The 19,730-nt window shown below is 40.5% G+C and overlaps 1 protein-coding gene across 4 annotated transcripts in view; it reads left to right on the top strand.

Moving 5' to 3' along the window:
• The window catches only part of PLXNB2 (plexin B2), a 265,806-nt gene extending 249,696 nt beyond the window's left edge, over window positions 1-16,110 (top strand). For all 4 annotated transcript variants that reach the window (XM_033011456.2, XM_042793496.1, XM_042793495.1 and 1 more), the window contains 7 exons: window positions 5,159-5,313; window positions 6,960-7,120; window positions 7,699-7,846; window positions 8,355-8,419; window positions 9,141-9,216; window positions 11,194-11,268; window positions 14,212-16,110. In XM_033011456.2, coding sequence (XP_032867347.1) covers window positions 5,159-5,313; window positions 6,960-7,120; window positions 7,699-7,846; window positions 8,355-8,419; window positions 9,141-9,216; window positions 11,194-11,268; window positions 14,212-14,316 — 785 coding nt within the window. In that variant the 3' untranslated portion in view covers window positions 14,317-16,110. The remainder of the gene's footprint in view (window positions 1-5,158; window positions 5,314-6,959; window positions 7,121-7,698; window positions 7,847-8,354; window positions 8,420-9,140; window positions 9,217-11,193; window positions 11,269-14,211) is intronic.
• The last annotated feature ends 3,620 nt before the right edge of the window (window positions 16,111-19,730 follow it).

Raw genomic sequence — 19,730 nt, forward strand, 5'->3', positions numbered from 1 at the left:
CTTATTAGACTGCGAATTGAATGCAGTATTCTAGATGAACCACAGCAGTGACCAGCTCCCCCCTCTGTGCCACGATGGATCTGATGTAATTTTTTTATTGCATTTATTACAACTATATTACCTTGTAAATTCATCTCTGTACATTCATATTTTGTCTCTTCCTCCCTTTGAGTGATGTTTCACCAGCTATGCTAGCTTTTTTTTTTCCAGGGTTTATTGGTTGGCTTCGTATATTCCATACATGTTATCTCTTTAGATGCAGAGTTTTCCTCAATTCCTTTGTTCTGTTTGAGGTTTGCAATCCACTGTAAGTTAGCGTCAGCAATTCCCTTACAATGTTTCCTCTCACATCTCTAATGCAGCTGTTGCACAATTCTTGTATTGCTGTCTGCTACAGTATGCTGGACTTCTCAACATGTAAGACAACCTGTTAGCTTGCAACCCATCTCTTAAAGCTTTTACTTATACATGTTAGTGTTCTGTCTAGACCAATTTCCTTTATCTGAAAACCTCTTGAGACACAATATCCATTACAGACTAAAAGGCACTCAGATTTTTATGGAAATATTTACTTGTAAAGTCATGTTCTTTGTTAGATGTACTGCGTTTACATTTCAGACATTCAGTTTCTCTGGGTTTTTTATCCTTATATTCAGCTTTTTTACATGAGGTAGAAGTTAGATTTATGGAATGATAATTGTTGAGATAATTCTTCCTTCCATGTACTCATTTGATAAGCTTTTCTGTCTAGCACTGATTGCAAAAGCCATTGCTTCACCTAATAGTTTCATTCCTTTAAACAGATTTACTGATCTTAGATCCAAGGCCTGGGCTGTCAAACAGATTGGAAATAATATGCCAGAAATGTACATTTTTCAAGAAGATGGGTCTCAGCTGATAGCTCTGATGTATATTGTTATTTAACAAAATTTGTGCAGACTTCCATTTCATTTGTGTTGAGTGTTGCCCAGGAAATTAGGGCAGGCAATATTACTTGCTCTCTACCTTTTACTCTGTCCTGAATGCTTTCTGTTGAGACTTTTCCCAGCATTCTTGAAGGGTCTTCTAATGGTTATGGCTGCACCTCTGCTGCTATCCCCTTACCCCTTTACTGCAAGTGCCTGCCATAGTTGTCCAAGTGGTGACTACTCTGTCACAGCAGGTGCCAACCCAGCACATTAACTTAAGAAGCCATCCAGTCTGCAGAACGCAGTGAAGTGCAGCCAGGCGAGGAGCTGATTCCTAGTCCCTTTTCAGTTTGGTTGCACTGATTACTGAGATAACTGCTGAGGTGGTAGTTGCCTCCACTCTAAAGAAGCAAAGTGAACCATGAATGGAGCCTGGTGGGGTCCTTAGCTTGCTTTGCTTTCTTAACTCAGAGAGGTGTTCAGTCTCCTGTTCTGGGCTCCCAGGCTTCATCCTCCCCTCCTCTCTACCCTTGTGGCAGGCAGCAGAGGACCAGATCTTGTGGTTTTCTTTTTTAGTGTTTTTTTTTTCTTTTTACTTCCTCCTTCTCTACAACTATATCTCGATCTGTGATTCAGCATAATGAAGCTCTTTGAACATATATAATCTATGCTCCAAGATGAATTATGTAGTTATACGTGCAGCATACTAAACTGAAAAAGAAAAGCAGATTTCTGGGGACAGTGCTGTAACACAAGGGCTCTCATACATGAAAGAAAAATCTGCAGAGAGAATTCAGATACCAAAGTATGGAGTGAAGACAACTTCCACCATGTTTCTTCTCCACAACCTGTCCTGCACCATGGCAGTGTACAAATTTGGGAAGACAGCATTTCACCACAGGCTAGCCCAGTTTCTTTAGCACTGAAGGGTGGGTCCTCAGAGCTATCTGGTGCCAACTTGTTCTTTTGGAAAGTTATAAAATGTTACAAAGCTAGTGCAAAGCAACAGCCCTCAGTGACAGTGATTTGTGGGATGCTATGGGTATAAAAGGGAGAGGAGAGGTTCAGAGTCTTCCCCTCCCACACATACACATTATATGACACGGGGGTTTACAGGGATGGAATAAATCGAAATCCTATCCCAGCTCTATGAATGAGGCTTGTGATGAAATGTTTTTCCTTTTATTCAGAGCCTCTCATTAACTTGCACCTTTTGCATTGAGAAGTGTCAGCTGAAGACATTGACTGTCTGCCAAAGTACTAGGCTTTGCACAGAACAAAGATGTAAAACCATGTTCAGAGATGTTGCTCTAAAACCTGGCATTGGTTCCATGCTGCTTTTGATTCACAGATTCTAACAGGAAGACACTAGAAGCTGGAGGTTGTGACAAATTAAATGAAGCATCTTTTGCTTCTGGAGATAACAAATGCAATTCCTAATTTGTATCAAGATGGAGAATGGTTTCAATGATTTCATGTTAGTATTTCTGTACTGAACTATAAGTGAAAACAACACGCTCTGTTATTCTGAGGTTTTCCTCTGGGTTTTTGTTTTTTTTAATTCTGAATAAAAATAGACAGAGGGTTGCAGACCAGAAATACTGATTAGCAGATCCATGCAGGGCAGCGCTTCCTTCACCTCCATGGAGCTGTGTATTCACAGCAGGGGAGGAAGGAAACTAATTTGCTTCAGGCCACACAAGGGGAAGGGGCTGTGTTGCCTGTCACCATCTCACTTGCCTCCATCATGTTTACATCATGGTTCATATCACTATAATTAGTCAGCACAGTCAATATTTGGCATTAATCCCCCCCAGCATTATTTTATATTGGCCAAAGAATGCCCAGGGGCCAACACAAAGAGTTTGAGAGGAAGCACTTGACCCAGTGGGCACAGTCCTCCCCACTTACGGCTTGACGGATAATGTAGCTACTGGAACAAACAAGGAGGGGTTTTCCCCTATTTTTTTATTTTCTTCACTTCCTACTTTTTCACTGTGGAAAATATTATCTCACAGAAATATTATTTTCTCTTAGTAACTATACTGCTGACATGTTTTGTTGCCCCATGTTTTGAATTTCTCTTTTTTCCTGCTATTTTTAGCAATGAAGTGGGACCTTTGTGTTGCAGAAGTTCATCTGGTTGAGCTGTAGTCTCTTAATCCCTGTTTTGCTACGAAATAACTACTGTTTCACTAGTAGCCCACTGGTAGGCCAGCTGAAACCAGGACACCAATTCTGTTGTTGCTAAACAAACACAGACCAAATCAATTACTGCGCATAAGGGCCAGTAATGTCAGTGGGAGCCCCTTTGGTTGTTTCTCTTCTCTCCGAAGTTAAACTGGGACATATACCATCAGAGGGCAAAGGGAGGATAAATTCCTTTGAATTAAAGGAGGAAGCAGAAGTGGACCAAGTGACTGACATAAGGCTGGAAAATAGTTTCTGCTCTAACTGCATGATTTGATCTATTAATTTACAAAAGTAAATAACAGGTGTTGCAAAAGAAATTCCAGACTTCAGGCCCAGCAGCATTTCTTACTGTACTGGTGGATGATTGCTATGAATGGTATCGATTGCAAAATCGCAGCTGCTTCAAAATAAAGTGATGGCTTGTATTTCTTTCTTGCTTAATTCACCTGAACTTTCAAGTCATATTAAGGAGTCTCAAAGGACAATGTGATTTAATGTGGGCTTTTTTTTTTTTTTTCCCTACCTGGTTAAAAAAAAAAGTAAAGGCCCCAGAAGACTTCATAGGTAATGATTTTCATGAAGATATATAAAGTAGATTCAAACAGAACTGTTGGATAGGCCAAATTAGACATAAATGTTATTTTCCCCTGTGATATTAAACATACATGCAAGCTGGTAAATTTAATGTAGCTGTTGAGGAACTTAGTTAAGAAACTACTACAACCAAAAATTTGAAAGGACAAAATTCATGCAATTAGAAACTGATATTTTCTGCTGTGTCTGGGATTCAGTTACATCAAATACGTATACTAAAGCATAAAACTTAGCAGTAATGCAAAATAATTTGTGCAATAGGGCTGAATCACAATTTTTATGAGAAACGTAACTTTCACATTTTTAAGACATTAGTGATTTTAAATGCACTGATTCAGTAACTTCCACTGGAAAAATGCCATTGATTTTAGGAACTATGCCAAGTAGATATAAAAATTCAAAAATTAAAGGAAGAACAAGCAAAACCAGGAGATTTGAAACTTAAGTTTGTGACACGGAATCTTTTTTCAAGGGATATTAATTGCAAGTTAAAACAATTGTAGCATCTTTTAGAACTGTTTGTAAAAAAAGCTTCTCAGGCATAAAGTCTGTCCGAACATTCACGTCGATGCTGAAATGCCAGACTCCCTTTATTCCACTGCGCGATCATTGAGCTCAGCTCAGGGACCAGATGTATGACCAAGCCACAGATAGCATAGCGGGGCTGTAATCGGATGAGCTGTCATTAGCATCCAGGTGCTTGCTCCTGTTTCTGCTATATGGCAACAGGCTTGATGCGAGTCTCTTTCTCTGGTTTAAGCTATGAAAACTAGCAAACAAATTTTTAAAAATCTTATCATAATGGGTTATGAATTTGCTGCATTCATTGCCTCTGTCGCTGGAGTTCATGCCCTCTCAGCAAATGGATGCAGTTTTCCTCCTTTCAGCTACAAAGTCAAATGGTGCTGGCCCAATGCTGATAAAGGCAGGTTTGAACTGAGGCACCATACTTTGAACTCAGCAGTTAGGGCAAAAATGTAAATTGTAATGGTGATACCTAGAAAAAAGGTTGAGATCATAAATTCTTAAATTGCCGCTGCCAAAATCACCAGAGCTACTACAATTTCTCTTTCTGGGGTAGCTGCTGGGTGAGACCTAGCTGATTTTCTGTAACTTGATCACGTCTCCGAGAATTCACAAAGGGGTAGAGTAATTCAGTGTGTGGACATCAAAAAATACACATCCTGTGCTTTCATGACCAAACAGGAGTTTCCTTATTGTGTGATTCCTTCCTCTCTCTTTGCGCTTGATAAAAGCAAGCTTTTTCAGCTTATGTGGAACATTTAATACTGGAATTGTGTATGTTGGACAGGAACAGAGTAATCTAGATCCTCTTGGCAAGAGGACAGGTATGTTAAGGATAGGGAACAAAGATCTTACATATACTTATGTATATGATTATTTTCATGTGGCTGTTTTGGTTGTGGGGCATTTTTTATAATTATTGCTATTGCTTTTTCTAGGGCATGCACTCCTGGAAGATGAAAATAAGGTCTGGCATCTAGTTCGGCCAGTAGATGAAATAGATGAAGGTAAATCAAAGCGGGGCAGCGTGAAGGAAAAAGAGAGGACCAAAGCTATTACAGAAATCTACCTGACTAGGCTTCTTTCTGTTAAGGTAGGGCTCAGCTGTGCAATGGTTACACCTTACCTATACATTTTGAGGTACAACAGAAGAAAATGATGCAACTATTAGTCATGTGTTTGGCTGCAATTCTGAATATGTGTCATGTGCATACAAGCTGGTGTTCAAGGCTTCAAGTGATAAATATGCCCTGAGGAACATTACTGGGAAAGAGATAAAGTATAACTCCCGATCAAAGCTGAGAACCATGATTATGTGTTTGTTAAATAAGGATTTTTTTTGTAAGAAAAAGACAGAGATTCTTCTCTGTGCCACCTATTTAGATAATATTTTGTTGGGTTTTCTTTTGAACCAAATGCTTTATAAACTGCTACAGAGCCTTATATTTCCCTCTTCTTCTGTGTGACCAATGCTGCAGTATAACCTAGAAAAAAAAATGTTTTCAAGTAATAATATTCCTTTTAGAGTATTTTTAGTGCTTATGCTGCAGAATGGACCACAAGCAAAATAATTTTGCAAAGCATTCCTCCTTGCAGAAAGAAATCAGAATAATGTGTTTAATGACCCTAAAGCCAGGCTCCTCAGGAAAATGGAGGTGGTCTGGCTCCAGCTAAGGCCATTTGTCCAAGTGTGAAAGTAGATGTGAAGGAAGATCTGTGCATAGATGACAGACTCAGGACAAAGAGCCAGCAAGATGCTTATATTCCTCTCTTCTCTTAGTAACTCCTTTGCAGCCATTGCTTATCTGTTTCCAATGGCCAGTTTATAGATTATTACCAGTCTGGAGCTTTACTAACTCATACAGAGACTGGTGAGGTGTTATGGCTGGGACCACGGCTACCCCTACAACCCAAGGACTGTGGATGTGTCCTTGCTCACAGCAGAGTGGCTTAGGACTCCTTGCCTTCTCGCTGCCTGCCCTGTTCTGAGGCTGGCAGCTGGAGTGACGGTGAGAGAGAGGACGCAGACCTTCAAATGTGTCCATAGGGCCAACCACCTGAGCGGGGGAGAACTGCATGTGGCCCCAGTGGGATCATCTCTAAAGCAAGGAGACAGTCTCTAAAGTCCAGGCAGATGCTAGAATCCAACCCAAGCACAGAGCCCTCCTGGGACACTTGGGCTCGGTGGAGCTCATGGAGCTGGGCCAGACTGGGTGTCTGATGAGACCCAAGTGCTTGCCCTTAAACAAAAAGTCAAATGCTCACTGGTACTCCTCACTCTCAGTCTCTTTCTAAAAATTGCATGGTACTCTGGAGTCAGAGAAACTGGAGGTGAGAAGCTGTAAAACCATTTAAAAATGGCTAGCAATTATTTCGTGTGAGCAACAACCCCGAAGTACAAATGTATTGTATACTTAGCAGCCAGTTTCTGCTTCTTCTGTCAAGCAGAAAGCACATCTTTCTGTGCAAACTGTAAAATAGTTGGTGAAGTCACAACCTTTCAGGCTAGAACATAAAATTGTTCTCTAGAAGGTCTTTACCGCTTTGGCAGTTTGCAAGGCCACTGCACTAAGAAGTTTTTTTTTTGTCACCCAGTACCCTTAGCACTCAGGATGAAGGCCATCAGTGACTGCAACTGGATTACGGGCTGTTAGTGTCAATAAGAATAAAAGATTCTAGGATGGCACTGAGTTCAGCTTGTAACACAAATGTAATAGATTTTTTTAAATTTGTTTTCAGGGGACACTTCAGCAGTTTGTAGATAACTTCTTTCATAGTGTGCTCAACTCAAACCATGTGGTGCCACCAGCTGTGAAATATTTCTTTGACTTTCTTGATGAGCAAGCAGAAAAACATGACATAAAAGATGAAGATACCATTCACATCTGGAAAACAAACAGGTATGGTATGAACAGAGTAATACTTGTATTGTAGAGAAATGAGAGTGTAATTCTCATGTGTGTACTGGCACTCTTACCACAAATCAAAGTCTATTTAATTTATAATTCTCAGAATCTTTTTAATTGAGATAATATGTTTATATGATTAAAAGGATTCCCTGTAAGCCTAGAAGCTGCAAAATTGAAGGCAGCCTACTTGTGGGGTTGTCATTGGCAAATTTACCACTTTACTTTTTCTCTTTTCTCAGAGAAGAGGAAAGCGAGAGGCAAATGGGACTACATTTACCTGTCAGAGCACAAAATCTAATAAAATACTACTTGGGTAGTTTCTTTAACCACACAGACATCTCATGCTATTTTGAGACACTTGAGATTCTTTTCATATAAGTTGTTCTGTGAGTTTTCAGACATGGAAACCAGAGAACAGATAGCTTGTATAAATGTTGAAATATAACATTAAGCTTCACTGTTGTGAGGAGATCAAAATGCAAAACCTGTACTTAATTTCATGTGATTTGCTTGGTGTAGAACACTTACTGTGTAAAAAAGGATTCTTTATCTTTTTCCTTGCTTTGCAGCCTGCCTCTTAGATTCTGGGTAAACATACTGAAAAATCCCCATTTCATCTTTGATGTTCATGTTCATGAAGTAGTGGATGCTTCCTTGTCAGTCATTGCACAGACTTTCATGGATGCTTGCACAAGAACAGAGCACAAATTAAGCAGAGTAAGTGATTTGCATTCTGCATCCTGACTACACTCATGCCTGACAAGACAAAGGGCATCCTCATAGACAATACCCATTCTCTGAGGAGATACAGGCTTGATAGTTTCTTTTTAGTGTTATAATGAAGTTAGTATTTCATCAATTAACAGATTGGTGAACATGTCAGTGTTGCTGTGTAGTCTGCCAATTTATAAAAATTCATAAAAAGGAGAAAATAACAACTGCTTTTATGAAAAGCAAGCTTAAGAACTGATTATTTTATATCCACCAATAATTTAGGTATCATCTTGCATTGATTTATTTGTAAAACTTAACAGTAATGCCATGTGTAAGCTTCATCTTTTTAGGACAAATAATCCCACCAGTGTTAATAAGCATCCAAATGTTAATATCTGTAAAGTTCAAGTGCATGTGAATATAAAGGCTTGATCTTAAGTTTGTGACTTTCTTTTGCTTCCTGGAGATGTTCATAAATCAACCAAGTTTCTCTCTATTATATTTTTTCCAGGATTCTCCAAGTAATAAATTACTTTACGCAAAAGAAATTTCTAACTATAAGAAAATGGTGGAAGAGTAAGTATAGACTCTTTTCATGCTTATTCACAGTTCTTAAGGCTCTAAGCCTGTGTAAGAGGAAAAGCAAATGCTAAAGTAGTCATCTGTCAAATGTTAAAAAATTTACACTTGAACGTTAAAACATTCCCTTGGTTGTGGCGATGGCAGGGTTGAAATGAAATGCCATTACGGCCCAGTGCGTGTTGATGTCTGTGCAGACAGGTGAATAGATTTACTCAGGAGAAAATATGATGCTGTTGTCTGCAGTGGTTGTCGTTACCCATAAGATCTGTCTAACCAACGCTGCACTTCCATAACTCAGTAAAGATCAAATCCTGAAAATATTTGCACAAACACATTTTTTCTATTCCATGTCTGACTTTATTCATTACTAATTTGCAATTCTGTGAATACCGTGGAAGATCTGCCACAGGACAAAACTCTTGCTAGCTGATGACTTCAGAAGTTTGAAGATCTAAAATATCATCGGCTGCGATTATAAATAGATTTCTTTCCTGTGGTGTGGCCCTGTACAATCAGGTACAATTTGCCTCTGTTGTGAAGGTACTAATGACTGTTGGAAGGCAGGATTACTAAAGGAATCATTGATCTGTTGTCGTAGAACATCTCCTGCATTATTAGGAAGCATGTTTAAAATAATTGCAGAATTGAAAGACTGAATTACCAGAATATCACAGTGTATTTCACCTAATTGAAAGTCTGTTTTCATCTGTTGCAGTTACTACAAAGGTATTCGTCAGATGGTGCCAGTTAGTGACCAAGACATGAATACCCATCTAGCAGAGATTTCTAGGGTAAGAATAAATTCCATTTTCTTGTACTGAAAGTGGAGCCAAGTACAGCACCATTTGTCTTCTCTTCCTAACTCGACAAGTGGTTTTTTTGTATGTGTAAGCATCAAATGAGTTATTTCATAAATCTGGGAAATACTCCTGTTTAGTGTAGTCGTGCCTTTTATCCCTTTGAAATGCTGATTATTGAATGGAACCAAGAATGGTTATCATCACTAATCTATCCGAGTGATGTAGGTGCCAGAGCAAACAGTTTGGAATTTTTTCACATCCATTGTGGAAAAATTACAGCACTCTTGAATCGTGTTTTCTCTCCACAGCATATAGAGGATTTTTAGCATTGATCATACTGATATCGAGTAATGACTGAATTCAGAGTGCTACCACAGCAAAAATTAGACTCCAGAAATGAAAGAGGAGGCACGTACATTAAGTATAGCTTATGTTAGAGCTGTCTACATGAGGGCAATACTTCTGCTTTATGCTGCATGTGAGAAGTTCACCACATGCTCGCTCAGTGGCACTTTTTCTTCTTGCATTATAGATTATTGGGGTTACCTCTCATGGAGAAGAGCAGAGGAGGGTGGTTGCTAGCTGGGGACTCTGGTTGGAGACTGATGGAGCAAAGACACTACAAAACCTGCTTCAGTTTTGCAAGAGCCTGTCTGCTCTGCAGCTCAGCTTAGGTAGAGTAGGCTCGTGCCTTTGAAGCACTTGATTTAACTTGGAGAACCAGGAGAGGTCCTCACCAGTCTTAAAAGATGTTTAGCCTGAGCAAAGAGACAGCGTGCTTACTGGCTGGTTTGCTCATTTGTTTAATTTAGTTGAAGAGTTCTAGCGTAAGGAGGATGTTTGGGGAATTTTTTGTAGTTTGTTTATTTCAGTGCCCTTAGGACCTAACATTTTGCAGATCAACATCCTCATGAGAGCATTTCTATTTTCAGTCATTCACTACAAAACTCATCTGCAGTGACATTTCATTTTCCAGTTCACTTTATTTATTACACAAATTGAGATGCGTATAAAATTAAAACATTTGGTGATTAAAAGTAAAATCAATAGAATATTTTAACAGCAGCAGAATATGTTGATCCTTTTTATTTACACTATAAATTATGATAAAAATTAATATGGAAGGAGTGATTGAAAATTGCAAATTTTGACCAGCTCTAGAAGTGACTTTTATACAGCAAGGTAAGATGGGTGTTTCTTTGCTGCTTTATGCCTTGGGTAATCATTTGTACCAGTAGCAATATTTTGCGATCATTAATTTTCTTAACATTAAAGGTGTAACTAGAGACTTGAATCCTATGTGTTTGAATGAAAAACATCTGTTTAGAAGGTAGAGTACATTCCCTAAATAAGTGAAATGCCAGGGGGGAGGGAGGAAGAGATAATGGAAGGCTTATTTCCTGCTTCATTTAAAGTCCTTTCTCTCTCTCTCCCTCCCTTCTCCCCTTTCCATCTTCGTGATTCAGATGGCTCTTCCTGAACGTGCATGTGCTCGTGATCTTGATGAGTTACACCTTTGCTGTAGTGAGGTGTGAATAATTTCAAAGAGTTTAAAAGAGCTGAAGAAAGGATTTCAAACAGCCATGACAGTGACAGAACCAATGCTTAATCTCTCAACAATATGTAGATTGTACTGAGTAAATGCTTTAGTTATACGTACCCATGTTGTTAACAGATGTTTGAGCTGTGGTTTGATGTTCATAGGTTAAAATATTTTCCACCTCCAGTGGTAGAGTTGTGGGCAAGTTGGAAAACACCAGCAGGAAAGTTTTGATCTAAAAATCACCAAACAAAAGTTTTCTCACCCCTTTTTTCTGCCCCAACTGTCATTTAACAGAAGTTTCAGGATGCATAGCTTGAATTTGGAAATATTTTATATTGTATATTGTATCCAACGCTTGTGCATAACTTTCAGCTATCTGTGACCATATTTTGATATGCTTTCTGCCCGCTTGTGTTGTTTAACAGGCACATACCGATTCCTTAAACACACTTGTGGCTCTACATCAGCTCTACCAGTATACTAACAAATACTATGATGAGGTAAGTTGCAGCTTTTGTTTTCATTCTTTAATATCAATGGTAAAAAGTTATGAAGGCTAATGTCAGTCTAAAGGATCAACTTCTGGAATTCCCTGGATAATCAGGTAAAAGCAGTGCTGAACAGAAAGCTCTAACTTTGCAGTAATACATCTTGTTTGGCTATTACACTGGTCAAGGGCGTGTTCTTATAAATGAACATTTTCATTACAGGTTATCTAGTTTTGGTAATGATAGTTTAACAAGATCTGAAAGAGAAATAGATTTAAAAATAATTTCACTTCAACTCTACCATCCTAATTCCTAAGAATTAAGACATAAGAATGTCACCAAGCAAAAAGTAGTCATCAGAGCTATATCAGGTTTCAAGCCAGTCGTTTTTTTATTATGAATAATACATTAAACTTGGGTTGCTTGTAGGAATGGGGCCATGCCTTTTTTTATTAGTAAAGATGCACTTAAAACTTCCATGCATGTTACCATCCCTGTTTTGCTGTGACAAATGAAATGCCTGCCCAAGGTGACCCAAAGTAGAGCCGCTGTTGAATATAGCCTGATTCAAAAGGAGGCTTGCAGATTCAGTCCAAAATATTTCTTAGGTTTTTCACGCCCTGTGGAAAGGGGGACAAAGAATATCCCAGAGTAGTTGGGCTGTGGCTATGGCTCTCCAAACTTAATCTGAAAACAAAAAGAGAGAAGGAAACTCTTATTCAAAGGTTTCCATGGAAATGAATGCCTCCAGAAAACTCTCAGAATTAAATCAAAGAAAGTAAGAACAGATGCTGAATCAAAAAGGAGTACAGCACATGTGAGCTCTCTTTGGTTTGTCTTGCACCTCACCACAGTTCGTGTTTTCACTTATATTTAGCACTAAAGGCAGTGAGTCTCATCCTCAGCTTCACTGCAGCTGCTTTATACAGGAGCAGCCAGCCTGTCTCATCTTTTAAACAGATGTAAGCAAGGAAAACCAAATCAGCCAGAGGAGTCTTGCAATGAGGGTCAATAGGGGAAGCAGCCAGAGGAATGCAGGCCAGCCCGATGGTGTTGGCTCCCTCGCCCTGCAACCCCAGCACTAGCCAAGCTGGCTTTCAGCCCCTTCCCAAATGTATCTGTGGCCTGACCTCTTGCAGAAACGCTCAGGGACTCTGGCTGACAGACGAACCGTAAGGCCCTGATTCTTCCCCACCCCTGTGTCCCTGCTTCCACTTGTGGTTTCGCGTTTGGTGGCAGGCGCAGGAGGAGCCACCAGTCCGTGGGACTTCGTCAGTGGCAGAGCAGCAAAGCCCAGTGTGTAGCTGAAGCTCTTCATTTCATGTACATCACTGTGTAACAACAAGGTGCATCTGATGAAAAGGCTGCTAATTCAGAGCTATGGAGATAATCTGTCAAGAACCATTCAGTAAAATTAATCGAGCTTATTTATTTTCCATGAAAATGTTTTAATTTGCATAAATTGGAACATTTTGCAGCTGCCCTTGTCTTTATTACTGATGCAGTGATTCCCAGCATGCGCTGTACCTTCTGCATCTCTGCAGGGCTTGACAATGACTAAGTGGATATGTTCTAATTGTCCACATTTATATGAAGGATATATTCACCAGCAGAGATAATCATGAATTATTTAGTCTAGATTTGAGGAGTTACAGCTAGATGTAATTTTTTAAATTAAGGGAACAATATCAAATTAAATTAGGCCCAATTTAAATACTGCAATAAGTGTTTATTAACTCTGTCTTACAAAAATGTTTTCACCCTTTAAAAACAAATCCATTAAAATAATTATTTCCAAACAAATTTGCTCCAGTTTGAAACTCAAATGCTATACCAGCCCTTCAAAGTGAAATCATTGGCTAGATTGATACTGAGACTGCATTAATCTCCATTGTCAATGATGTGCAGGAAATAGTAAGAACCACAGGTAGCGACAAGCAAATGCTATTTCTCCAGTTCTTGTACTTGCAAGTTTATACAGTATTTAAACAGAGCTAAAGGTTTCTGCTTGATTACAGTGTCTGACTTTTATTAATCAAGACAGTTCTAGAAGGGGAACGGTTTTGCCATGTAACGCGTTCTTCTAACAGAGAAATCTATTAGTTGGTAGAAAAGTTTCCCTAAAGGATGGTGGAAAAGTTTCCCTAAAGGATGGTGGAAATGAAAACCTTTCAAAACCTTTGAAATTTGATCTTGAGGAGCCCTAAAAAAACTCCATTTGAAGAAAAGCCTTCTCATAACAGTTGACCTTTTCTAGCTCTTGTTTTCATATCCCTTGTGTCTTAGAGTCATACCTTCCTATATATATTCTGTACAGCAGAGGCTGCATGCAGGATGCTGGGGGACTCCTCTGATGAGCTCTTTGCTTCCTGAGCTATGTGGTGCGGGGCCAGACTCTTGGCATTTCTTGGCGAGAGCCAAAGGGGAGCTGCCGGCACCTCCCTGACGCTGTGGGCAGACCGTTTTCTTCATCAGATTGCCTATAGACGCAAGAGACCTTGCATTGCCCTGCTTATGCCTGTGTGTGGACCACGAGGAGCTTCTCATAACCAAAGGGCATGGGGACGGGGCTTAATTACAGCTGGTAAATGACTCTTAAGCCTTGTAGGGTGCACTGAAGTAAAAACACTTCCTTAAATAGCTGTAAAGGTGGTTTTCCTCCTGCCTGCTCCATCTTGGAATGTAATATTTCACAAGATAAAGTACTACCGATTAATTTGCCTGGATACCAGCATAATGGGAAACATTACAGCAACTTAGATAAATTGAAACAATCTTTTTTATTGCCTTTGTGTAAAAACAGAACATGGGGCCTACTAGATGGACTTTATCTTTGGTACAGAGTGAATGTAAAAGACTCTTTACAACCAAAGTACTATCAAACACTTGGTCCAGGAACTATGTCATACATTTTAAGATAAATGGTTCTAAACATTCTGTGTTTATTTCTTCCAGATTATAAATGCACTTGAAGAAGATCCAGCTGCACAAAAAATGCAGCTTGCCTTCCGTTTACAGCAAATAGCAGCTGCATTAGAGAATAAAGTGACTGACCTTTGACTCAAAAGCCGCAATAAAGAAATCTGATCTGAAGATGTTCAAATTCATTCTTCCTGTTAAGGAAATAGTGTTCTATTTTTTAATGTATAATTACAACTTTAAATGAAAGATTTCATGTTTTTTTGATAGCAGAGGTGTAATGTAAAGAATTTTTACTGTAAATTATGCTTCTAATTAAAAGATGTGTTGTGTGTAAATGAATCTTCTGTGGGAAAGAGAGTCCTTTGGTTGGGGGCAGGGTGGGGGGTGGAAGGAGGAAAACCTATAGTTTGTTTCATTTAGTAGAATCTGAGACATCAGCATTTAGGATTCATTATGCAAGTAAATTCAGTACTATAGCATCCTTTCTACGTTAAGCAATATTTGTACTAGGAAAACAATAACATACTCAGAGACACATGCAATATCCCCTTTTATTTTGATAACTGAAGATTGACTTCCATAAAGCTCTAAAACTTAGTCTATGCTCATAACAAACACCGTGAACAAAGTGTCTGATTTCTCTGCAAGATCTGCAAATGGGATTTGCTACCACCACACAGTTCTTCATTTAATTATTTATGTCCATGACGATGCACAGTATAGCACCCACCACAGTTGGCTGCAACGGAAATAAGAGTAATGTCAATGTAGGAGGGTTCTACTGATAAAGTCTCATTCGGTTCAGAAATCACTGCAAAGAAGGAATTAGTCCTTAAAACTTTACAACTCTTTGTTATTATTGTGAGTTTTATGATATATGCTAATGTGCCTTACTTGTACTAATTCTGTGAATCTGATGAATGGTTTTGTAAAAAGAAGCAGATCAGAAAAAGAAATATTTATGTGCTATTGAATGACTTTTGTGTGAAAAACATGACCAGCAGAATGCTTGTAATTATCTGCTTGCCGAGAGTGTGCTGTTTAACATGATTTGATTATGTATAATATCTTATTTTAGAATGGTTCTGATGATTTTTTATTTGAATCTTGAAACTGTCCTAGAAATACCATCACTTGTTTTATTGTATTTGTGATGTAAAATACTAGTATGATATTGGAAAAGTCATATATCCATGTATTGAAAACCACTCAGTCAGTTTTGAGCCTTGGAATGCTGCATTTGATTGAATACACACCATAACCCATAGCAAAGAAAATTGAAATAACTTGTCAGAAAGTGTGTGTTTACAATATAGGTAAGCTCCATACAAATCAAAAAGTTAGGTACGTCTTCTTAAATTGCTGTATTGCACATCAGAGAACTTTATTCCTCTTTGTCTTGCAACTTTTTGGCAGTAAAGTAGCATTTTAATGAAGCACTGCCATCTGTACTCCTTCGTTCATTGTCCTGCCAAGCGCCCGGACTCTGCTGATTCTCAGCAAGCTAACGCGGTGTCTGTTGCCCACTATCCCTGCCTGGTACGTTGTCACACAGTGACTTTTACTCCTTGTTGATACTTTTTTCCCCCCTTTTTTTGAAAAATTCCTAGTACTTGTCAGTGGGCCTTTCCTTCGGTTTTCAAAAATCAAAAGCCTCACCAGAACTGGTTTCCTGCCCAGTAGGCTGGGAGGGGGTTTTTGGTTTGTTTTGTACTCGACTTCTTGCATTTGTGTATAGTCATTCCTGAACCTGCCTGGGCTGTAAGTTATTTTACACTGTTTAGGACTGAGGTACACAACTTCTACATAAAGGTGCTTTGCCAGCTACTCCTTTATCAACAAAGGCATCCTAATTTCATGGCTAATCTGTTTCTTTGTCATTATTTGTAAATCCTGTTAATTGTAAATCAAATACAATGTTGTTTTTTTCCACCAAGTGTCATGGGATCTTTACTGAAATTGGGGGGGTGGGTGTTGAAAGAGGTTTGTAATGCTTCCTGCAGGGGTAAGAGAGCAGCAGTGTCCGTCAGTCTGCAGTTGGTAATGGAGGAGCACAGCCCATCCTGCAGGTGGTATGCCTGACATCATGCCCTTTTTGTGAGCATTTGCTCTGAAAAATTATAGTACTCTTGAGAAGAGAGGATGTAGTACAACATCCTGTAGCAAGGTCTTCTTGCCTGATGAAAATCTGTCTTGGGACCTGAAAGCCACTTAAAATACAGGCTCAGCAGCATCTCTCCAGAGAGATCAGGAAGCCCCGCTCAAGGAAGTAGGGCTTTCAGCGGGAACATTACAAGCCCCCCACCATCAGTGACATGCAGAGCAGCTGCAGGCGATCATAAACTGCTGCAGGCTGTGGCAATGCTGTAGCAGAATCTTTTTTACATGTTAGACAAGTGTCTGTACCTGCCAGGATGTGCAAATTCGGGATGGATCCATCAGTGACTCTTTGGTGCCCTTTTTTTGCATCCTAGGAAATTATCAGGTTTTCGGTGCTGCAGTGCTGTCTGCCAGGGAACACAGTGGCAGATAACTGTGAGGGGCTGCAGCTACAAAGGAGACTTAATGCTAGACCTTCAGTTTCTCTAAGTCTCTTCTCCTGAAAGCACAGAGTTGGAATCTGAATTGAAGAACTGAGCTGGTTTATTCTATTCTTTCCCCTTTTGGCTAAGCTTCTCTAGTGCTTGTTTTTCCACTCTGGTGCTCTGTTTTGTCCAGGCCTAGTTTTTGGCTTCAGTTTTCCCTACATTTTAGCAATCTGATTCTTAAAGGCTTCATGCTCCTCCTTTGGTTTCTGCTGCTCTTGCCATCTGGTTCATCTGCAAGATAAAAGAAAAAAGCTCACTGGGGGTCTCCCTCCTTTTCATCCCTTCTGCAGCCCCTCTAAGGGGCACTTCTCTGAGCACAAGCACCTTCTCTCTGCATAATAGGAGCCACTCTCCTCCATTGCAGCAGCTGTGAGCAAAACTGCCTTGCCTGGACATCTCCCAGCCGTATTTCAGAGGTGGGTGAAGGCTGTCAACCATCACCAGCAGGTCTGAATCCCATTGCTGATTTCAACCTCTCCAAAGGGTTCGCTCGTCTCCTCACCAGCAAACAAGCAAGTAGAGATCTCAGACGATGGGACAACATCCCTGCCCCTGCTTGCCTAATACAGAGTGACTCACCCAACTGAAAAGGAGTTTGATTTTTTGACTCTGGCCAGGAATTTACTCTCTATTCCTTACTACCAGGTTTTCCTTGGACACCTTGATCTTTTGGCCACTCTCTATATGCTATAGATTTATAAGTGAGTGGTCATGGGTGGAGGGGACCTCAGCTAGGCTGTGTATGTGAGGTGTAGTGCTTCCTCAAGATGGTTCCTCTGACCAGTCTGTTACAGCCGTACTTGACCTCCCCGTTCTGCAGGCTACTGTATTGGACACGTGTTTCTCAGCATGCTCAGCCTGAGCTGTGTTTACACACACTCTAAATCTGGCCTTCCTGGCAACCTTTTGAAGACCAGCAGAGCCATCACTATAAACAAAAACATACAAGGAATTCAGAAACTCAGACTGGAATTCATAAATTAACAAATTCCCAAACTGTCGTAACATGGGAGGATTTTTAGCCAGCTGCATAAAGACTTGAAATGCCTCCGAGCTTAAAATTCAGACCAGCACTGATGAGATTTTGTGGCCAGTCATTTAGTGTTCCAGGTTCTCAAGCCTTGTTAGTAACACAACCATTTTCAACCATAGTATGTCCTGGTAGTATGTACCTGCATGGCCTAAAAAAAAATTTAATCTCTGAATGTGATAAAGAAACCCCTCATTCACATGATTCCTATGGCTGCAACACTTCAATTTACCCTGGTTGATAGATTAAGGCTGTATCCAGGTTTCCTATTTGCACCTAGGCATATGTTGTGGCAGTTCTCTGAAGACTTCATCTCTGAAGCATTTGATCTTGAGCAAAGATTGCCTTAAGACTTTTCCCAAGTCTGTTGTCTTCTCTTAGAAAAAGCTTTTGGGGGAAGCTTGTTTGGCTTTTTTTGTTGTTCCTTTGTCTAGAGAAAACCTGTGAGAGGAATGAAACAGTCAACTTCAGAAATGTAAAGGAGGATGTCTGGCTGCCATTTTTCGACCAACTGATGGATTGAGGCCTGTGTTCTTCTGGTTTACACTCAGAGGGGTTGAAATTTGGTATTTTGTGTCAGTAGAGTTGTTGCACTGGAAATCTCAGCACCATGGTCCTTGTGGCTTGCTTTCATCACTCACTCCCAGCTCAACACAGCCAAGCACAGCTCCTGAAGCCTGCCAGGTTCTCCATTACACAAGCTCCTCTCTTCTTATATGTCTGCTTTGCCAGATCTGCCTGGAGCATGGGATTCCCTGGAGAATGAATGACAGCAGCACACAAACTAAAATGATTGGCAATTCTGTTTTCTCAGGCTATGTGCTCACCTAGTCTGTGTGTCTGACTTTTTTATTTTGAGAAACCCTCCTTCAGTTGATGTCTGATGAATTTGAAAGGTGGAATCATAAACTAAATGTCCTGGTTTGAGCTCAGAGGGCAACTGAGCATCACACAGCCACTCACTCACCCCTTCCTCCTCAGGGCTGGGAAGGAGAGAATAAAACAAAAGGCTGGGGAATCGAGATAAGGACAGGGAGGGGTGACTCACTCATTATGGTCATGGGCAAAAGACAGACTTGTTAGGGAAGGAAAAAAAAAAACATCAATTTATTACAGGCACTAACAACAACACCTAACCGAGTAGGACAATGAGACACATTACCACATCTTAAAAACAGCTTCCCTCCACCCCTCCCTTCTTCCCAGGCTCAGCTTAGCTCCTGATATCTCTACCTCCTCCCCGCAGCATCACAGGGAGCAGGGAATGGGGGGGTGGAGTAAGTGCTGCTGCTTCTTCCTCCTCAGGGTGGGGGAACTCCTCACATTCTTCCCCTGCTCCCTCATGGTTCCCTTCTCATGGGAGACAGTCCTCCACAAGCTTTCTCTGACATGAGTCCCTCCCACAGGATGCAGCTCTTGCCAAGGTGCTCCAGAGTGGGACACTCCCGCATTTTGCAACCTTCCCAGTGCTGAACTACAACATTGGGGGATGCTTCCCACAGGATCCCAGCCTTCTTTGGGAGCAGCCACCTCCTCCGGTGTGGGGTCCTCCACAGGATGCAGGTCAGCATCTGCTCCAACAGGAACCTCCATGGGCAACAGGGAGGCAGCCCTGCCATCTTACCACAGGAAACAGGGCGCTCTGCATCGGCACACCTCCCCCTCTTCCTCCTCCATTCTTCCACTGACTTCAGTGTTCATGTAGATGTAGCAACTTCTCCTCACAATTCCAACTTCTCCTCTCAGTTTCACCTTCTGGAAGACATTATCACAGAGGCGCAGCCACCGTCATTAATTGTCTCGGCCTTGGTGCAGAGGTGGGTCTGACTTGGAGACAGGGGAGCTTTGAGAAGCTTCTCTCAGGGGCCACCGCTGTAGCCCTCTTGCCCATTACCCAAAAACCTCTCTACTCATACAAATACAACACACTAGAG

This window comes from Tyto alba, unplaced genomic scaffold (assembly GCF_018691265.1).
Source record: "Tyto alba isolate M040663 unplaced genomic scaffold, T.alba_DEE_v4.0 Super-Scaffold_2, whole genome shotgun sequence".
NCBI classification, from domain to species: Eukaryota; Metazoa; Chordata; class Aves; order Strigiformes; family Tytonidae; genus Tyto; species Tyto alba.